This window comes from Diabrotica virgifera, chromosome 7, assembly GCF_917563875.1.
Source record: "Diabrotica virgifera virgifera chromosome 7, PGI_DIABVI_V3a".
NCBI classification, from domain to species: domain Eukaryota; kingdom Metazoa; phylum Arthropoda; class Insecta; order Coleoptera; family Chrysomelidae; genus Diabrotica; species Diabrotica virgifera.
In genome coordinates this window covers 232409698-232432534 of record NC_065449.1, presented here as the reverse complement: position 1 = coordinate 232432534, position 22837 = coordinate 232409698, and the positions used below count along the sequence as shown (strand labels likewise).

General features: G+C 32.2%; 1 protein-coding gene across 1 annotated transcript; it reads right to left on the bottom strand.

The window, feature by feature from the left end:
• Positions 1-595: 595 nt before the first annotated feature.
• LOC114348305 (glucose dehydrogenase [FAD, quinone]) lies at positions 596-22548 on the bottom strand. Its single transcript, XM_028298899.2, has 4 exons — positions 22351-22548; positions 14142-14357; positions 8523-9407; positions 596-1202 (listed from the first exon to the last, which is right to left on the bottom strand). The coding sequence occupies exons 1-4, from the start codon at positions 22535-22537 to the stop codon at positions 628-630; spliced, it is 1863 nt and encodes a 620-aa protein (XP_028154700.1). The 5' UTR covers positions 22538-22548; the 3' UTR covers positions 596-627.
• Positions 22549-22837: the final 289 nt, after the last annotated feature.

Sequence of the window (22837 nt, the reverse complement as noted above, 5' to 3'; positions counted from 1 at the left end):
GATTTTTTTCGCCTCCCCCCCTTAAGGTACTCCCCTGCATTAAGAGCCAATATAATATGGTAGAGGTACATTTTCAGGGTACAAGGTTTCTCCCCATGTAATAATATGACGCGCTCGAGTGACTGCAAAAATCCCCGCTTGGGCTTCGCTACCATCTGGACCTATTTCCTATTACATTGCCTTCAATCGTTCCATGCTCTCTCTTCTTTTTTATGCTCAAAATATCTTAGTATATTTTGTTTAATATTTATGAGAATACTGTTTATGTTAAGTTCTTCTAATATTGAATTATTTGTGCGATGTGCGGTCCATGGCATGCGTAATATTCTACTAAAGATATAACTAAAAACTGGTAATTGGAAAAGAAGATTTTGTAACTACCCAGTCCGAATTTACCAATATTGCCTTATGGTGCTTTTGATATAAATATCTAGCGCTTTTTTATGTCATAAAATGTTTCTGTTTGATCTTAATCTTTTGTTAATTTCATCGGGCCATCTGGTTCACTGATTCAGAAATGATAATAGAAGTAACAAAAATAGTCTATGCAAGTCAGATGCAACTATAACAACAGAATATGATATATCAAAGAAAATTCTAATTTAATCAATTTTATTTATTTCAATTCTAAACTTCCAAATTATTAATATATATTTCTTTAATAGCATCAGCGATTTTTTCAGCCATGGCCCAAATAACCGCCAATGGATGACCTCGAACTAGCTTGGGCATCGATCCTGCATCCACTACTCTCAAGTTTGAAATACCATGAACTTTCATATTTACATCCACAACTGAGTTAGATTCACTAGTGCCCATTTTAGTTGTAGTTGAAGGATGGTACAGAGTTGAAGTGAGAGAGCGGATAGCACAGTACCAATATTCTTTTTCTGATTCTTCTCTTAAATACTCGCAATCGGGAGCTTGAGCAACTACAGTTGCGTTTATAGCTTGAAGAGGTTCACTTTTGGTGAGATTTAGGACGAACTGGATACTCTCGTAGAGAACTTGAATGTCTTCGTCGTTAGCATCTGATAGATAAGCTGGATTTATAAGTGGGAAATCAGCAGGATTATTTGATTTTAGTTTTAACCAACCCCTGGATTTTGGTTCCAAGTTTATGCAGTACACTAAGAAATCAGTCAGCGTATTAAATGTTGAGAATAGAGTGGTGTAGTTGTCATTCAGGTTGTAGAAAGTAGCTAAAAATAAAAAAAAGAGGTTACTGTATATATTTTGAGATTATTTCTGAGTAATGTATGCAGATTTGCATATATATGATTTTCCAGATAATTTCATTATAAAGATATTCATGACTTTAGTTTTTCAAGTTTACATATCGTACTCTGCTTCTTTAAGGTGATATTATGGTGCAGACAGACACATCATTAAAACGAAATATGGAGTAATTAGGAAATAAGGACAAGGCGCAATCTGAAGATATATTATCGATTGTTTAGTAATCCATATAGGTACTATATACTACGGTATGAAACTTTAGCAGCTGGTAGCGAGTAGCGATGCTCTGATGTCAGACATAACCGCCTTGTCGAATTACTTGAGAAGAAAAACTTATGACATGAGATACATCAGGAGCATTAGCATCATCTGTTATAATTAGATCGCTGTGGTAAAAGAGAACAACGTCGCGTCGTTTCAAATGAAATAGATTGAGAGGGGTGTAAGGCAGGGCTGTGTCCTCTCTCCTACTTTGTTCAATTTGTATTCAGAGGAAATAATCCAAGATGCATTTAGAAGAACTAACTGAGGGAATAAAAATAATAATCGACCAATCAATAATATACGGTTGTCCGACAACAATATTTTCTTAGCAGAATCCCTTGTAGATTTACAGCAAATGGCTAACAGAGCGGTAGAAGTCAGCAAAGAGAACGAACTGCCCCTAAACACAAAAAGGACACAATTTATGGTAACAGCAAAAGCCAAACAACGCCAAGAAACCATAACAATATATGAAGAACAAATTAAAAGTTAAAAAAAAATCTGGGTACGTACCTACAATAATTAATAAAAATAAAAAAATATGAAAAAAATATTTTTAAGAAACGCTTTTCTTTAGTTACGAATGACTAAAATTAAACATATTATAAAAAATCAACCAAAAAGCAAAAAATAAAAAAAAATTTAAAAAATCTAACACATTCGTCAAAGAAAAGCGTGGCGCGTCGAATAAACGGTTTTCGCACCACGCTTTTCCTTAACGAATGTGTTAGATTTTTTCAATTTTTTTTATTTTTTGCTTTTTAGTTGATTTTTTTTATATTTTTAATTTTGGTCACTCGTAACTAAAGAAAAGCGTTTCTTAAAAATATTTTTTTCATATTTTTTTATTTTTTACTTTTTAGTCTTACACTTTTCAAACATTAAAATATATCGTCATATTTATTAAAATATGTATAAAACATATGATGTACAAACATGAAAAGTAGTCGGAATTGGCAAAAAATTTGAAACTTTATTGTTTATTTATGAAGCATAACGTAAACAATTAACGTAAAAAGTGAAATTATGTATAGTTCATATAAAATAGTTCATCTGTAAATGTTTCAAGTTTCTTCATTGTAAAAAACAAGAGAATTTAAACATTTTCCGTTAAAATCGTTTTTTATTTAAACAATTAATAAACAAAAAATGTTTTTATTGACTATTCGTGTATTGTTCCTGCGAATACATATGTCTGCGTCATTTGCATTGAAGAAAAGGAAGTCAAATTAACGTCCAAATATTTGACCCAAACGATTGAACTAAAGAAAAGGCAATCAAATTAACATCCAAATATTTGACCCAAACGATTGAACTAAAGAAAAGCGTTTAATTAATTAATACGACAAAACGAATTCTAATGTTAATTGTAGCACAAAACGTCTCTACCGATGGTTTTTTCTAGACTACGATAAAAACACGAATTTTTTAAATTCGAGATTTTTTTCGTATCGTATTGAAATTTTAACACGAATAAACGCCGATTTATATATAAACAAATATATGAGCGTTCAAAATTTTGAAACTTTATTGTTTATTTATGAAGCATAACGTAAACAATTAACGTAAAAAGTGAAATTATGTATAGTTCATAATATTATTAGCTACAATCCGTAAAAGTTTCAAGTTTCTACATTGTAAACAACAAGAGAATTTAAGCATTTTCCATTAATATCGTTTTTTTTATTTAAACAATTAATAAGCATAAATTTTTTTTTATTGACTATTCGTGTATTGTTCCCGCGAATGCATATGTCTGCAAATTCATTTGCATTGAAGAAAAGTCAGTCAAATTAACGTCTAAATATTTGATGTAAACTATTGAAATAAAGAAAAGCGTTTAATAATGAATATACAGAAGAGATTAGGACAGGAAAGAAATTCTTTCAAGAAATTGAAAAAGTATTCTGTAGCAGGGATATTACATTTTTTTTAAGATAAGACTTTTGAGATACTACTCGTTCTCCATATTATTTTATGGGTTGTAGGCTTGGACATTAAAGAAATATATTTTGGACAGATTAGAAGTCTTCGAGTTATGGGCCTACGCATAGAGAAGGATATTAAGAAGAAGTTAAGTCGATTGAGTCACGAATGTCGAGGTGTTGAGAAGAATGGGAAAAGAAAGAGACGTCTTAAATACAATTAAAGTTAGAAAACTGAAGTATCTGGGACATGTCATGAGTGGCGAGCATTATAACTTGTTGCAATTAATAATACGGAGTAGAAGGAGTTGTGGAAAAAGACGCATCTCCAGGTTAAACAATTTTAGAGCTTGGTTTAATTAGATTTCTGCTGATCTCTTTAGAGCAGCCGTATCGAAAGTGGACATTGCCATGATAGTTGCCGACTTTCTTAGAGGAGATGGCACATGAAGAAGAAGAAGCGATGCTCTGACTCACACAGATCATAATTTATCAAAATAAAAAATAGCTCATTAGAAGTCATAAGGATGTGTCAAAACTCAGAGAACAAACAATTCTTAGGGAACAAAAAGTCGGACCAAAATATATCGTAGTAAATTGCTCGTTGCTCCCATGTATATTATTACCTATGTTTTGAAGTTTAAATCCACAGAAATAATTAACCGATAAGTATTTGATATTCTCTGATTTAAATTTTTTTGTGTTCACTGGTTTTAGAATAAAGTCAACTTTCCTGAAAATAATACATTAATATTGAGCTTTGTAAATTTTTGTACCAACATCATTGCAAAAAAAGCAAGTAACATTTTTTGTTAAAAACGGAACATAAAAATGGCTATTTAATATTATATTTATGTAGAGATAACGAACTTGTAAAGAGAGTTGCCTAATGTTATGCTTTCAAACGCCTTTACCGCCATCTTATGTAGGAGTATTACAATCGTCGCTGTATTGCCGTTCATTCACCGCTAGTACTAGACCATGGACCTACTTTGCAGATCCCTATTTCGAGTACATAAAAGTACAAGAACGGTACATTACAAGACTGATGAAACCAATGCCTATCTATGTGGTACCGTTGATTAATAAATATACATAGGTAAAGAGGTTTTTTATATTTATTTAGCGTATGGCACCTGACACATTTACATTTACATATATTTTGTATAAGACAATACATACGTTCACAAACGCACATCTAACTTATTTACATAATCTATCGACTCTGGAGTCGCCATCAGGAAATCCTCTGACCTGCCATGATATGATCTTGTGGGACACTGTTCTGTGATGTGATAGATGGTTTGTGGTGGTCCACAGTCACAGAGTGGGGATGGTCGTTTACCCCATTTGTGCATCATGTAACCACATCTGCCGTGTTGGGTTCTGATTCGGTTCACCACAATGTGTTGCGTGGTAAGTCAAAGCCTGGTGGTTTTTGTGTGATGCAGGGTAAGTTGCTATTTTGTTGTTCCATCCATTCTCGAGTCCATGTTGTCGTTAAATTGAACTCACCCTCCACAGCAACCTTTGCTGTTTTTATTGGTGGTCGTCTGGAGCGTAGACGGTTACCGTTGGCGGCATCTATATCTTGATGGATTGGCAGGTTCTCGTTACCTACTATCTTTCTGTACTCACTAGTGAGTGCGTGTATGCGTCATAGTTTGGGTGATGGAATGTGGCTCAGTACTGGGAGCCATTGCGTAGGGGTGGATTTGATAACTCCAGCAATCATTCTCATTGTATTATTCAATTGGACATCTACTTTGTGTATATGTGGGCTGTTAAGCCATGCTGAAGAGCAGTATTCCGCAGTTGAGAAGACTAGCCCCAAGGCAGATGATCGCAAGGTGGAAGCCGATACTCCCCATGTTGTGCCGCACAGCTTCTGGATGATGTTGTTTCTGGATTTAAGTTTTTCCGCTGTTTTTGTCAAATGCTCCTTAAATGATAGGGTTCTGTCAAGAGTCACCCCAAGGTACTTTGGTGTTTTATTGTAGGCGAGTTTGGTGTTTTCGAACTGAATATTGAGTATTCACGAAACTTTCTTGATCTGGTTTCTGGTATATCAGAGATGTATAGGCTAAAGAGAAGAGGAGCCAAGACAGATCCCTGAGGCAGTCCATTCTTCAGTTTCCTTGGGGTGCTGATGTCAGATCCCATGACCACTTGAATCGTTCTGTCGACTAGCATGCTGTTGATTATTCGAGCGGTGGATTTACAGGGGATTGTACGGTAAAGAGGTATATCTATTTATCAATCAACGGTGGTACTGGTACCGTTGTGGTACCTTTTAGCTGTTTATTATTTTAATAAAGTTGAGAGAATTACTCAGGAATCTTCGGCTGGCAAAAAATTATTTGACAGATAAATACAGGTCACCTTTTAATGGGATCTTAAGAGAGTACAGTGTAATACCTACTATAAACAATAAATAATAAAAAACAGTAAAATCCTGTATAAAATGTATATTGAAAAAACCCTCAAAAGGGCCACATCAAAATCACATAACTAGTTTTCGACTGGTTTACCAGTCATCATCAGTGCTTATCTAAAATGAATATAACCTGATAAAATAGGCAAATATGTTGAAATTTTGACTAGGGTTAAAAAATAGTCGGTTATATGCACGTCCAATGTACATGCTAACCACCAAGATGGTATTGTACAAAAATATGTGGGTCAAAGCCCAGTAAAAGTAGTCCGTCAAGGAAACATTAGTTTAAGATGCTACCTTAAGCCTGGATGTTTAAAATATTTTCTAATTTGCCCTAGGTAACATCTGAGATGTAGATATGACTTGTTCACATGTTGGAAGTGAGACGGCAAGTGACAATGAAATAGTTGGGAACCTCGGAACGATGACAAGACAAACGACAGTTCCACAGGTAGTTAAAAAATAACCTGTCATTTTTAAAGATAAGGTATGCAGATTGTAAAATTAGAAATGATGTAACAACACACTTCATTGTGAAAATTATCATTTAAAATTTATTAAACTAGTTGTTATAGTAAAAATGGATTCACGTAAACTGTAAGTGGAACTAGTTAGGCAAATCACATTACACAAAAGTTTTGTGTTCGACAACTAAATACAGTAATAAAATATTATTATCAAGAGATCTAAGATTAAAAAAAGCAATTTTGTGGTGATTTAAAGTTATCGAATTTATTTAACTTTTTAGTAGCTGTTGGAATTTGTGTAAGTGTGTAAGAAATCACAATGGGGTGTCTGAGGTATAAAAATGTCTTAAATAATCTAGGGGATGTATCATTAAGAAAGCACAAACTCAAACTGAGGCGACTATTTCCTAAAGGCATCGCAGGCTGCCCGCATCCCTAAGGGTCCAAAAACCAAAACCGTAATAGGATGATGACAGTAGGGGCTGTGGGGTATGAGATGTCTGTGAGTAAATTAGTGAAAAAGAAACAAGAACGAGACCTAGAGAGAAAATTAGACTGTTGATTTGGTTTTTCTAAAGATGAGTATTATATGTTGGTGATGACAGATGGAGTAGGTGTGGTGATAATAGTCATATGTAGAAATATTTCTACATATGGTAATATGGTGTAATGTGGTTTGCCTAACTAGTTCCACTTACAGTTTACGTGAATCCATTTTTACTATAACAACTAGTTTAATGAATTTTAAATGATAATTTTCACAATGAAGTGTGCTGTTACATCATTTCTAATTTTACAATCCGCATACGTTATTTTTAAAAATGACAGGTTATTTTTTAACTACCTGTGGAACTGTCGCTTGTCTTGTCATCGTTCCGAGTTTCCCAACTATTTCATTGTCACTTGCCGTCTCACTTCCAACATGTGAACAAGTCATATTTACATCTAAGATGTTACCTAGGGCAAATTAGAAAATATTTTAAACATCCAGGCTGGTAGCATTTTAAACCAATGTTTCCTTGACGGACTACTTTTACTGGGCTTTGACCCACATATTTTTGTATAATACCATCTTGGTGGTTAGCATGTACATTGAACGTAAGTATAACCGACTATTTTTTAACCCTAGTCAAAATTTTAACATCTTTGCCTTTTTTATCAGGTTATATTCATTTTAGGTAAGCACTGATGATGACTGGTAAACCAGTCGAGAACTAGTTATGTGATTTTGATGTGGCCCTTTTTGAGGGTTTTTTCAATATACCTTTTATACAGGATTTTACTGTTTTTTTGTATTACATGGTATACAGCCAACTACAGGAAAACTTTTTCCTTGTGGAATTTTTATAATAAATAATATTTATAAATGAAATATTAGAAGAAACTAAAAAGTTGTAAATTAAAGAAGTAAAATAAAAATTATTGCCTTTATCTTGCATAACAGAAAGTTTATTAATATAAATTAGACCTGAATATCTGACGATATCTTTAGCTTTAGCAAAAGTAATACAGTAATATTTAGTAAAAATACAGGGGTGCGTGAAGAAATATTGAGGAACTAAGCCAAAATTGTACTTTTGACAAAAATAAAAAAAAGGTATTCCAAAGAGAAGAATTTTGTGCTTCTTTGTGTATAATAACAATATTACCCTTCTATACGGAGCGGAAATATGGCCAAGTAAAAACAATACGAAATAAAACAAGAAGAATTAAATTTTATGAGATGTATAAAAATCACCAAAAAAAGGATGGAATAAGAACAGAAGAATTATGAAATAGAATGGAAGTAGAATGCTCAATTACAAAAACTTGGAAAAGAGAGCACTGTTGTGCTGCGGGTATGTGCAAAGAGTGCAAGAGCACAGGGGACCTAAAAGAATATTGGACCCATCGGTAAGAAGACGGAGAGGAAGATCTGCTTAAAGATGGAAAACGTACATAAGAAAAGGCTATGATTATGATAGAGATCTCAGAGAAGCTAATTAGGAGAATAGAGTGCTGTAGGGGATGAAACCAGCGAACTGATAATGGGAAAAAGCCGAAGAAAAATAAAGATGTTTTAAATGAATCCTATGATAATTATGATAGTATCATAGCCCACGTTCATTTTCTTGTAGATATATTCCTGAATGAAACGGGTACATATAGAAATTTTTAGGTATATAGAAACTTGTTTTATAATATGCTTACCTGGCGGTACACTAGTTGGATTGTTAATAGTTAGCAATTCAACATTGGGGGGTTCAACTCCTGGGTTTTTGGTATTAATGAAAGCAATATTGTCAGCTGAAAAAACTGTGGTGTAGTATCCTAAACCTTTTTTCCATCCCTCCAAACTAGACTTGACAGTACCAGGATCAGCAGTGAGATTTGTCCTGATATACAATCCAACGTAGACTGGATGATCTACTAATTCAACACCAACAGGCAAGTCCTTAACCACTTCTATTCCCAATTCTTCCAATTCGTTTTTAGGTCCAACTCCACTAAGCATAAGAAGTTGGGGACTGTTGATTGGTCCAGCTGAGAGGATTACTTCCTTACTAGCGGTAGCTTTGTATTTTTTGCCATCTTTAACAAATTGTACTCCTGTAGCTTTTAAGTCAGAAAAAGTAATATTGGTAGCAAATGCATTCAGCACAACTTCTAAATTGGTCTGTGTATCTAGAATTGGTGTAAGGAAGGCATTTCCTGCTGTAACTTTGGTGTTAAAGGCGATAGTCCATTGGAATTTGGAGATACCAATTTGATTTTTTCCGTTGTAGTCAAGACTTTTTAGACCTGACAATCGACTTGCCTCCAAGTATGCATCATAGTCTAAGGGACTGGGATATGTGTAGTTAACTCGAAGTAATCCATCGGTTCCATGATAATCTTTTTCGTAGTCTTCTATTTCTATTTTTTCAGTCTTCTTATAATATGGAAGAAGGTCATCGTAACCCCATCCATCTAAACCTAATGTTTCCCATCCATCAAGATCGGCTCTGTTTCCTCTTGCATATACACTGTCTCCTATGATTGAAGTTCCTCCTAGGCCTTTTCCTGTGGGATAAACACATTGTTTGTTTACCATTCCTAAAAAATAATAACTTTTATTACTTCAAATCAGTTAATAAGATAAGAAAGATTATAAAATGTGGGTCTAGGTAAATTTTATTTATTCAAATAATAAAATTACAGTATATATGGTACAAGAAAAGAGTGTAAGAGATCTTTATCAAAGACACGGACAGATATCTTAAATGATAATGTACGAAACCATATACATATAAAAAATGAATTTGTGAATTTGAGAAAATACATATTATCGCTAGTACCTAGCTAGTATGGAGATAAAAAAATACAAATAAATTTTAATGAAAAAATCCTTTATGCAAGGTATATTTATTTAAAAAACCCTTCAAGGGCTACATATATCACAGAACGTTTTCGCCCTAACTAGAGCATCATCGGTGTTGTTACAGGCGTCACATGCTGAGCCAGCAAAAATACAAAGATAAAAAACTTTTAGTTATAACCAAAAGGTTACAATGACATAATTGTAAAAAAATCCAATCGATGGATAAAGTCCATTAGAATATGTCAAACTGGCAAACAGGTGTATGTTCTCAAAGAAATTGAAAGTGTGTAAAAAAATTTTTAATAATCAGCTAAGTACTTTCAACACATAACGTGCCATCATCAGAGCTTTCTAAAAGGACATTTAAGATAAGAGATTTTTTATAAACAAAAGATTGAAAAAACTTACGTCCTCTTATAAATCCTTCATAGGAGAGCAATTGTTAAAATTCACATGATAAACCATGAATACTGGGCAAAAGCCACAGATATCGGGTATAAAACCCTTAAAATTAAAAGGTTATCACATCTAAAGTCTATTTTAGTTTAAAATTACAACATGGCTGCGTCAAACCATTGTGAGTTCACGTGAACAGCTGAGCACTGTCATTCATTAAAATGATAAAGAACGAACCACTAATTTATGCGCCTTCTGTATTGGTATGTAAATAATAATTAACAAATAATTAAATTGAAAATGGCTAAAAAGCCATGTGTTGGTTAAATGAATTCTAAATGAACATACTAAATTTTAAAGTTAAATTTTCAAAATTACATTTATTAATATTGGAGTGAAATGTTAACGTGTATGTAAGTTATCAAAATTCTTTTAAAAAACAAACCGTTATGGTTTGACCAAGTGTGGAAGAAGTTAGATGAAAACAAACCAAGGAGAAGTCTCATTTGTCAAGTTATTTGTCTCATTTCTAAGAAATAAGTAGAGAAATGAAAAGGAATCCTCAAAACTGTGTTAACACTCAGATTCAATTAAATTGTAGATTTGATCCTATCTTTAAGAAATTTCTTTGATAATTTTGGTTTAGTATACAGTATACCCAAAAATTTATGAAAGTTTTTTGAACATTACTTTTTCGGTACTCTTGAGTTTTCTTTCATTGGTTACATATAAGTAGAATATTTGAGATTTGACTTAATCTATTGGTAAAATTGTTAATTTTATAAAATAACAGCTTTCGAACTCTGAACTTGACAAATGAGACTTCTCCTTGGTTTGTTTTCATCTAACTTCTTCCACACTTGGTCAAACCATAACGGTTTGTTTTTTAAAAGAATTTTGATAACTTACATACACGTTAACATTTCACTTCAATATTAATAATTGTAATTTTAAAAATTTAACTTTAAAATTTAGTATCTTCACTTAGAATTAATTTAACCAACACATGGCTTTTTAGCCATTTTCAATTTAATATATTTTTAATTATTATTTACATACCAATATAGAGGGCGCATAAATTAGTGGTTCCTTCTTTATCATTTTAATGAATGACAGTGCTCAGCTGTTCACGTGAACTCACAATGGTTTGACGCAGCCATGTTGTAATTTTAAACTAAAATAGACTTTAGATGTGATAAACTTTTAATTTCAAGGGTTTTATACCCGATATCTGTGGCTTTTGCCCAGTATTCATGATTTGTCATGTGAATTTTAACAATTGCTCTTCTATGAAGGATTTATAAGAGGACGTACGTTTTTTCAATCTTTTGTTTATAAAAAATCTCTTATCTTAAATGTCCTTTTAGAAAGCTCTGATGATGGCACGTTATGTGTTGAAAGTACTTAGCTGATTATTAAAAAATTTTTTACACACTTTCAATTTCTTTGAGACATAGACCTGTTTGCGGTTTGACCTATTTAGAAGTTTGTACAAGTCATACAGTGTTTCAATTCATTAGAATATGGCCTTTGGCATTATATGAACCACACAAGTCGCACGTGGGTTGCTTAATTGACGACATGCCCTTACATAACGGATGGTGAGGAGCAACTGAAGTGACTTCAATGATGATGTTGGTTATTAATGATATTGAAAGAGGAATTGCAAACGGTATCTACAACTTCACATAAACATATACAGGGTGAGTCACCACTAACGCGACGGAAGATTACAGCAAAATGGTAAAAGATTTAAAAAAATTTAAATTGAATAGTTTGTAAGTTGATAAAAGCTACATTTTAAAATTATTTTGAAATATACAGGGTGTCCCAATAAATGGCGGCGTATCAAAGTTATATTTTTTCTTATGGAACACCCTGTATTTTATTGAATTTTTAATTGTCCGAAAAAAATAGGGAATAATTTCATAAGGCTTCCCTATACCTATGTACAGAGTGTTCTGAGTTATGTTGACTTATCTTAAAATGTAAAGTTTTAAAAGAAGGCTTATTCTCAAGTTATTTACGAAATTATGAAAACATTACTTCTACATCTAAATAGTTGGATATTGGTTGAATGTATTCCATGATTAATTATTACACATTTGTCTACAGGGTGTTCAAAATTTACAGTTTCATTAGTGGAGTATTCAATGTGTCATATGATGCTTATTTTAAATAGAACACCATGTATATTAATAAATAATTATACTAAACAAATTTACTTACCTTTTTCGAATGGTATATGGATATCCTATAACTAGGTGTCATAGTTTTTGCGCAATTTACAATTATTTAAATTCTTAATCTGTAAATCGATTTTAAAACAAAAGATGAAGTTAATTAATGTCATTGTCTGACATTGTCATATTATGACAATACGGTCTGCTAACTATCTTATAATTAATGCATTCCATGCTTGATTATTACACATTTATTTACAAGGTGTTTAAAATTTACAGTTTCATTATTGGATGTAGCATGATGTATAGTATAGCATGATGTATAGTATAGCATGATGTATAGATGTTTCAAGTACCTTGCATAATATGATGGTGATTTTATTAGAAGGTTGTTCCTCTTTCGAATGGTATATGGTATATGTTCTATAACTAGGAGTCATAGTTTTTGCGTAATTTACAATTTTCTTAAACGGTACAGCGATATTAAAAATATTTATAGTCACTCTCGATTTTTAAACCCCTCATCGTGGCATAGTTGTTATAGAGTGTAGTTGTAAATAAATATGTAGATATATTTTTATTTGCTGATTTGTAAAATAAATTTTTTCGTTATTAAGTAATAATATTAAGAAAACAACTAAACACAAAATGAACCACAACTTATTATAAGTAAAAAATTATCAGTTATGTAATACATGTGATAGTGGTAGTTATGATAGTTGATGATAGTGGTTTTTCTTATGTATTCTACATACACTCGTTTGACTGACTTCCAATTGACTCGAAATTTTTCACGTACTAGTATTTGGGTTTTCCGTAACAGAAAGCAGGACATCAAGTTCGTTGACGTCATTAAAAATAAATGGTTTATTTTTATATAACTTTTCGTACATATGCAACATTACCAGTAGGACGAAATATATCGAGAAATCTCTCAAAAACGTCCTTTTTTGGGTGTCTTCTATCAGGATACCTTTAATTGTAAACTTTAGAAGCTAACAGACAATTTTAAAAATATTCCCCAATGAAAAGTAGCATGTCTACTCTTTCATATATATCGTGATTATTCATTTTTAGGAACAATTAAATTTGAATGTAATTGGCTCTGCCAAAGCCATTTTTAAGTAAAAAAAATTGAATATCATACACCGATGTTTATAGTTTTGATAATTGCCAGACCTTATTGTCATAAACTGACAATGCCATACAATGACATTGATTAACTACATATTTTGTTTTAAAATCGATTTACAGATTAAGAATTTAAATAATTGTAAATTACGCAAAAACTATGAAACCTAGGTATAGGACATCCATATACCATTAGAAAGAGGTAAATTTGTTTAGTGTAATTAGTTATTAATATACATGGTGTTCTATTTAAAATAAGCATCATATGACACATTGAATACTCCACTAATGAAACTGTAAATTTTGAAATCCCTGTAGAAAAATGTGTAATAATTAATCATGGAATACATTCAACCAATATCCAACTATTTAGATGTAAAAGTAATGTTTTTATAATTTCGTAAATAACTGGAGAATAAGCCTTCTTTTAAAAGTTTACATTTTAAGAAAAGTCAACATAACTCAGAACACTCTGTACATAGGTATAGGGAAGCCTTATGAAACTATACCTTTTTTTTGCGGACAATTAAATAATTCAATAAAATACAGGGTGTTCCATAAGAAAAAATAAAACTTTGATACGCCGCCATTTATTGGGCCACCCTGTATATTTCAAAATAATTTTAAAATTTAGCTTTTATCAACTTACAAACTATTCAATTTAAATTTTTTTCAAATCTTTTACCATTTTGCGCTAATCTTCCGTCGCGTTAGTGGTGACTCACCCTGTATAACTTTATATAACTTTAATACGCTCACCCAAACAACTGTTATTTTGTGGTACTGTTTTGTAACCCCAATTAAATTCAGAATTTCTTGTATAGAGATTCATAAAAGGAATATCTGTAAAATTGTTGCCGTCCGAACCAGCTTCTAGTACCAACACTTTCCAGTCTGACATTTCGCTTAATCTTCTGGCCAGGAGTGATCCTGCAGTACCTCCACCGACGATAATGAAGTCATAGGATCCATATTCTGTAAATAAAAATTTAAATATCTTAAGACAATATTTCCTTACTAAAATAATATATTTCTAGAGCTGGCAACAAATTGATACGTGTGAAACTTAGATAATTCCGTTTCTTTACATATTATTTCAACTCATTCAAAAAATATTAACCTTCGTCAATTGTTTGTAAAAAATAAATGTCGGTATGACTCAAGTTAAAAAGTTGTAGAAAATACAATTAAGGAAGCCTAATTCTATCTTAAGAGGTTGGTACAAGTGCAGCAGCTGCCAATTATTTAGATCTACGGTATCAAAAATACGCATAGCCTTGATGATAGCCAAACTTCGGAACGAGGACGGCACCTGAAGAAGAAGAATTCTATCTAAAAAAATATACTAGTCCAAGAAGTAATTTTATTCAAGATCTAGAACCAAACTATGGAAAGCAGTTAATCGTGGGAAATTCCTCAAAAGCGAACGTTGTCTACAATGCTAACAAAATGGTTAATAACGCCAAAAAAATTTACAGGGCGTTTAAGTCGACAGAAGACATATTGCAAAGATTTGTGCCATACGCCCTACTTTCTTGTACATATCCCTAGAACACAGAGAAAGAGATTAAGAAGAATTAAGTTTCCCATTATGAGATGAATAGCTTATCATCATGTAGTCTTCTGCGTTCAAAGCTGAACATAGGTCTCCCATGATTTGTTCCCATTCTGTCGGTCTTGAGCGTCCTGCAACCAGTTCCCAGAGATTCTTTAGACCGTCATCTGTCCAACGTGTAGGTTGTCTAACTCTGCTTCTTCTTGTCTGCTCGTAGTTTCCACAAGGTAATTTTTTGGATCCGCCGCCCGTCATTCATGACACCTAAGGCATCTACGACATCTATGAAGCCTCTTTATAGTTGAAATTATTATACAATGGACAAATGAAAATAATATGACAATGTCCACAGAAAAATCCAATATTATGTTTTCACCAGGCATAGGTTGCGCGCACCGGGAAACGTAACTCGAGTGGGCGTACTATACCAGTGGTGAATCAGTATAAGTATCTAGGGATAGTACTAGATAATAAACTTCTGTGGACTAAACATATTCAATACATCAAAGGTAAGTGTGAAAAAAAAATAAATATACTAAGGTGTATTACCAACAGAAAATGGGGTGCAGACCCCAAAACAGCTTTATTGTTCTACAATGCTTGTATTCGGTCAGTCGTGGACTATGGGTGTTGGATATATGGATCAGCAAGCAATACGAATTTAAAAATATTAGATCGGATACAATACAGATGCTTGAGAATATGTTTAAGTGCAATGGTATCCACTCCAACAAACGTTATGCTAGCAGAGTGTAATGAAATCCCATTAAATTTACGTAGACAATTTTTAGCTCAAAAATACTGCATAAAGCTAAGAAACACTGAGTCAGACCTTTTAACAAGTCTGGCTTTATTAAACATGGAAAACTTAACTAGCAAATATTGGAGAATAAAAAATTCACCACCACTAACAGATGCATTCATTGAAACCAGGAATTATACAGATTTACACAACAGTAAATTATTACCAAGTTATAAATTTCCGTATAAAACTTTGATAAAAAAACCAAGAATCATAATTCCTAAATATACAGAATCAAATCATTTAAATAATATTTTAGTAAAATCTATACTGAGCGACTTTGTGGATTATACAGTAATTTACACAGATGGTTCTAAAAATCAAACAGGAGTAGGATGTGCTATGTATGTGCAAAATACCCATCAACATAATAATTATCAATTATCTAGTATTAGTAGTATTTTTACAGCTGAGACTATAGCCATCGAAAACGCTCTAGAATGGATCAAAGAGAATAATATTGAAAAAGCTGTGATAATAACAGACTCCAGATCTGCAATATATGCAATTCAAAACACTGATTTTAATTCATACAAATAAAAAATTTTATGTAATATAAAAAATAATTTGTCTAAAGTGGAAGTAGTATTTATATGGGCAAAAGGGCATACTGGGTAATGAGAAAGTGGATGAGTTGGCCAAAGATGCAATAAAAAATGGTGAGATCCTAACTCAAATCTTATCGACAGATGCAATAAATGACGTCAAAGATAGAATAAAGAAAATATGGAAAAAACAATGGAAAAATATTTCAAGCATATCAAAAAATTTATATTTTTCTTTACATCAAGAACTTCCTCCGCCACCTGAATACATATTTAAGTATAACCTGCCAAAGCAAGATATTTCTACTATCGTCAGATTAAAAACTCGACACGGAAAATATGAGGCACATCTGCACAAATTAGGAATAGTTAATTCATCAGTCTGTTTTTGTGATAATGTTTCGATTAGAGATTTGAACCATATTTTCTTTGAATGCAAAATTAACGAGAGATATATAAATCAATTGTATTACAATTTACGACAAACACAAGTTCATATTCCAATTAGTATAGAATATCTACTAAGTTGTCATAAAATGGAAATATTTAAATTACTCATAAACTACTTGAAAGAAACAAATATAGTCATTTGAGTCAGATAGGTGGGAATATAACAAAACTAATAAATTGAGGTAAAAATAAAATAAAAATCTGTGGCTAACGGACCCGCATCCAAGCCATTTTTTCACACACACACACACACACACTATGAAGCCTCTTCATCTTCTCATTTCCTCTTTTGTAATCCTGTTTCTAAGAATTACTCCAAGTAATGACCGTTACATTCTTATTTCTGTCACTCAAAGTTTGGTTGCTATGGCCTGGGTTAAGGTAAGTGTTTCGACGCCGTAAGTCTTAACTGCAAGTACCACTGGTCGAACTTTTTTCTTTTTCAAATAATTTGGTATGGTGCTCTTTCAAGATAAATGATATAGCATTTTATGCGGCCCCTGCTAAAATAATGTATCTTTATAGTCTGGGCTGATTACCGGAGAATAGGCCATTTTTGGGAAAAGTTATTTACCAGCAATTTTATTGCTGGAATCGAATTATAAGATCCTATATATTAATAATATAGGTATGCAAAGTCCTCGGATAGTGTGCTACTTTTTTTATAAACAAAATGGCGCACGAAAATCGTGTTTTTTTCAATTATTGCTCTATAACTCCGAAGATTTTAACTTTACAACAAAAATACCCAAATAAAAATTCACCGTGATTAAATTCTGCATAGAGACGCGTTTTTCCCGATCTGCTCCGACGAAAATTTTCCTCGGAAAATGCAGGTTTTCCCAACAAAATTTTTAATTTTCAAATAAAGTTTTAGATAAGTAATTATCTACCATTAATTAAATAATTTGGTGACTTAAAAGCCTTTTTGGTTTAGATTATAGTTCCAGAGGCTGATGAAAATTAAACGAATATTTTAGCAACAATTCAATTGTTAATTAATAATTTACGGTCGCAATAATAACCAAAATAATTATGATACACTGATCAAGCTTTGAAATCTTATAAAGATAAGATGTCTATTTAATATTTTGTTGACAAAATATGATTTTTTTATTTTTTTTGCATAATCTTTAAATGTTTAAAAAAAATAGTTATAAACAAATTAACGTTTCTCAGAAAGTTTTTATTATATTATAATTTTAAAAAATACCTAAAATGCGCATTTTAAATATCTTTAAAATGAATGCTTTAAAACTTTTTTGCAGTCATTTGTAAAAAAGTTATGAAACAGCAAAGTAAACATACGATTACTACTGTGTTTATATATTTTTTAATTCTTTCAAAGCGTAGAAGTGAGTTTAAAGTACAAGCTAATTATTTACAAAAAAATATCGATTCTCAGTTTAATGGTTATATATTAATTAAAGATTATAAATATATTTTTTTGTAATTTACACGCGCGAAAGTAGAGTAACACAGTACTGTAGCTAAAATTTTCACTCTGAGCGACGACCAGCCGCGTGATGTACACTTTTAATAAATAATGCATGCTGCGTGTCAGTCGCTTCGAGTGAACATTTTAGCTCCGACTCTGTATCAGGCCTACGTTTGCGCTAAAAATTACAAAAAAAAGTATTTTTAATCTTTGATTAAAATATAACCATTGCACTAATTTTTGACATTCTTTGTGAGTAATTAGGTTGTACCATAGACTCACTTTTAAGCTTTGAAACAATTAAAACAAATTATAAACAACGGAGATTTCGTATATTTACTTTGCTGCTTCATAACTTTTTTGCAAATGGTTGGAAAATTTTTTTAAAGCATTCATTTTCAAGACCTATGAAATACGCATTTTAAGTATTTTTTTAAATTAGAATATAATAAACAATCTCTGAGAAATGTTAATTTGTTTATAACAATTTTTTTTAAACATTTAAAGATTATGCAAAAAAATGAAAAATTTATATTTTGTCGACAAAATATTAAATAGGCGTCACACCTTTATAAACTTTCTAAGTTTGATCAATGTCTCATGATTATTTTGGTTGTTATTGCGACTGTAAATTGTTAATTAACAATTGAATTGTTGCTAAAATATTCGTTTCATTTTTACCGGCTTCTGAATTTATAATCTATGATAAGAAAGCTTTTATTTCACCAAGCTATATAATTATTGATAAATAATTACTGGCCCAAAAAATTTATTTGAAAATTCGAGATTTTGTTGGGAAAACCCACATTTTCCGTGGAAAATTTTCGTCGGAGCAAATCAGGAAAAACATGCCTCTGTGCAGAATTAAATTGGGGTGAATTTTTATTTGACTGTTTTTGGTGTAGTTAAAATCTTCGGAGTTATAGAGCAATTATTGAAAAAAATACGATTTGTCGGCGCCATTTTGTTTATAAAAAAAGTAGCACACTATATGCGGACTTTGAATACCTATATTAATAGTGTGACCAACTAGCCCGAAAAATCTGGGACATGGCCCGAATTCCGAAGTCGTTTCCCGGCGTCCCGGATAAGGCTTCCGGGCCATCCGAATTTTAAACGTTTTGGTAAAAATGTCGTTTGAAGATTTGAATACGTTATTCTTCACATCAGAATTCACATCAAATTGAATTGGTGGGACGAAAAAAAGTGAACAATTTCTAGAGTGTAATACTAATTCCACATTACCACATCCAAAACGCATGAATTTTATATCGTGGTATTATAGTTCTACGAAAACTAAAACGGTGGACTTTTTTTCGTTTCTGTATTTTAATTATTGTCTTCTAAAAAAAATGGCCCGATTTTCATTGAGAAGTCCCGGATTCCAGGTTTTTTTTTCAGCCTTGTCCCGGATTCGACTGAATTGGAGTTGGTCACACTATTTAATAATATATAGGATCTTATAATTCGATTTCAGCAATAAAATTGCTGGTAAATTACCTTTCTTGGTACTTTACTAATTAGACCAGCGTATTATAACTATTTTTTTTTCAATATTTAAAGATTATGAAAAAAAAAGAAAAATTTATATTTTGTCGATAAAATATTAAATAAGCATCTCATCTTTATAATCTTTATAAGTTTTGATCAATGTATCATGATTATTTTGGTTATTATTGCGATCGTAATTTGTTAATTAACAATAATTGAATTGTTGCTAAAATATTCGTTTAATTTTCACCGGCTTCTGGAATTACAATCTATACCAAGAAAGCTTTGATGTCACTAAGCTTTTAATTATTGATTAATAATTACTTACCTAAAACTTTATTTGAAAATTAGAGTTTTTGTTAGGAAAACCCGCATTTTCCGAGGAAAATTTTCGTCGGAGCAAATCGTGAAAAACCTATCTCTATGCAGAATTTAATTGCGGTGAATTTTTATGAAGGTGTTCTAGTTGTACAGTTAAAATCTTCGGAGTTATAGAGCAATAATTGAAAAAAATACGATTTTTCGGCGCCATTTTGTTTATTAAAAAAGTAGCACACTATCTGCGGACTTTGCATACCTATATTATTAATATATAGGATCTTATAATTCGATTCCAGCAATAAAATTGCTGGTAAATAACTTTTCCATGAATTTTGCTAATTAGCTCAGAGTATTATATTTATTTCAGCGGTTACGTAGTCCCTGGCAATTTGGATTTCATGACCTAATGGTAGGGTAGCCCAAGCGGGGATTTTGCAGTTACTCGAGCACTTCAGATTATCATATGGGAGAAACCTTGGACATTGTAAATATACCTCTACCATATATTGGTTCTTAATACAGGGGAGCTCGTTAAGGGGGGTCCGAAAAAAATATCTATCCTTAGAAAAACTCGAAATCGTCAGATTAAAATAAGGTAACTTAAGTAGGTAGATGCAAAAGAGTGTATATTTCAAAAATCTGACGATTTGAGCTGGGCGTAAGGAAATGGGCGAGTCACAAAGTTTCACAAGAAAAGCGAATATTTCGCAAAATCGACGTCAGATCAAAAAATTAAAAAATTCGTTTTCAGTATCTTTCAAAAATCTATCGAATGATACCCAACACGGCCTCCACGGAGAGGGGTTTAAAAGTTTTAAATACGAACCCCGCGATATTTCTCGAAATGAACATCAGATCGAAAAACTGCAAAATACATGTATTCAATATCACTTAAAAATCTATCGAATGGCACCAAACACGACCCCCCACAAATGTGTGTTGGGGGGTTACTTTAAAATCTTAAATAGGAGCTCCAATTTTTATTACAGATTTGGATGCTTTACGTAAAAATAAGCAACTTTTATTCGAGATATTTATTCGAATTATGGATATATGGCGCTATAATCGGAAAAAACCATTGTTGGAAATGAAAATTAAATTAAAAAATGGAAAGTCCCCAGTTAATGGAAAACTTTACTTAACTTTTTTTTGGTTTTAAGACCTACTCTTCACAACCCAATAGGTCCCCAAAGCGCTCGAGTAACTGCAAATTTAGTCTACTTTCCTCCCCTACTATAAGTATTGTATAATTTTATGAACTAATATTATTTCGTGGTTGTCTACTTTTGGATTTTCTCTTGGTAGCCATATATTTTGTCTTCCAAAATTTTAGGTTCATATCAACTTCCTTACAGGTAGCATCTAACTCAGTAAGTATAGCTCCAATCTCTTTGAAGTTATCTATTGTCAGACCTATGTCGTTCGCAAATCTTAGGTGGGAGAGCATTTCGCCGTCGATATTGAGTCCTTTGGCGTTGTATTTCAATTCGTTCTAAGAATGTTTCAAAACTGATGTAAAGAGTTTAGGAGTCACGACTATCCTTGTCTGATTCCTCTTTTGATTTTTGTTCCTTTTGTATCTTGAATATGTACCTACTGAATATGTTCGCGATCAGTTTGGAGTACTGATAATAATTTATACGACTTTCGTCCAACGCTCTCATTATGCTCTGGTAATTTCTGTCGTATCGAATTTTTTGTTAAAGTCTACAAAAGCCAGGAACAATGGTGGGTATTGGAGAAATTGGAGGCGGAAGGTCAGATATTAAGACAAGAGATGGAGTTTAAATATCTAGACATCACATTATCTAGCTACAAAAAGCTCGAAACAGAAATGAAAGGTAAATAAGAAGACGATCAGTGGAAAGAACATGAAAATGACAGACGGAGCCGCAGTCTGCTTGAATGAAACAATATTGAAAAATCAAAAAATCGGAGAAGAAATACAAGACAGAATTTACAAAAGAGTAAAACCTTTAGAAAATCGACGGTAAGACACTATGAAACAAATCTGAAAGTTCAGATAGTCGATGTTTCAGATGAGTAGACTCAAGGGGAAAAGAGAAAAGCTTGGAAATCATTTGGTGCCAGAATTGGAGAGACCGGTCAGACGGATAAACAGACAGGCGGGTGGACAGAGTTGTTATTCAAATCGGGATAATCCTATAAACATAAGGACATAACCAATCTCAAATTCTTCTGACAGATTTGAAATATGGTAGCACGGAAAATATGGCAGGTACCTACCGATAACATAATTCTTTTACTCTTAGTCTATATTATGATTAGAACCAATAATTGATTCTGGTCATATAGTCTTCCTCACATTATTATTTATTATTTTAAATAATTTAAAAAATGCTTACCATAAATAGTATCATCAGTAACACTTAAAGAATCAGAATTGTCGGTGGGCAGTGTATAGAAATTTGTATAATTAATATAATCATTCACATAATCAACCAATGTGTCGATATCATCTCGATATACTAATGCCCCATTTGAGACATAAACGAGCAGGATAAAAGATACAAATTTTAGAAACATTGTCATATCAAAAACACTGGCCATACTTAATATTTTTAAGCTTATATAGTCAAACACAATCTAATGTAAAAAATGTTATCTATCAAAAACCTCTCAATTAGTCAATAAGTGAGTCGACTTTTTTTTTCTCTGATTTTGGCCTTGGTTTAGAACTAGAACCTTTAGCCACGTAATTGTATAACTTATCACTAAGTCAGGGGAGTAATGTGTAGTGTGTGTGTTGAGTAAGTGTCTTGTTACTTTGCAAAGTCGACGTCATTGTCTTTGCAAAGAGACGCTAATTGCATCCGAACGTCTGCGGTCCCT

What these genes read in the sequence shown, in the direction of transcription:
- LOC114348305 (XM_028298899.2), bottom strand. Translation starts at nt 22,537, where the DNA reads ATGACAATGTTTCTAAAATTTGTATCTTTTATCCTGCTCGTTTATGTC. An exon ending in ACAAAATAACAGTTGTTTGG is followed by an intron (nt 9,408 to 14,141) that starts GTGAGCGTATTA and finishes ATTATTTTTTAG; the next exon opens with GAATGGTAAACAAACAATGT. An exon ending in TCCAACTAGTGTACCGCCAG is followed by an intron (nt 1,203 to 8,522) that starts GTAAGCATATTA and finishes TTTTATTTTTAG; the next exon opens with CTACTTTCTACAACCTGAAT.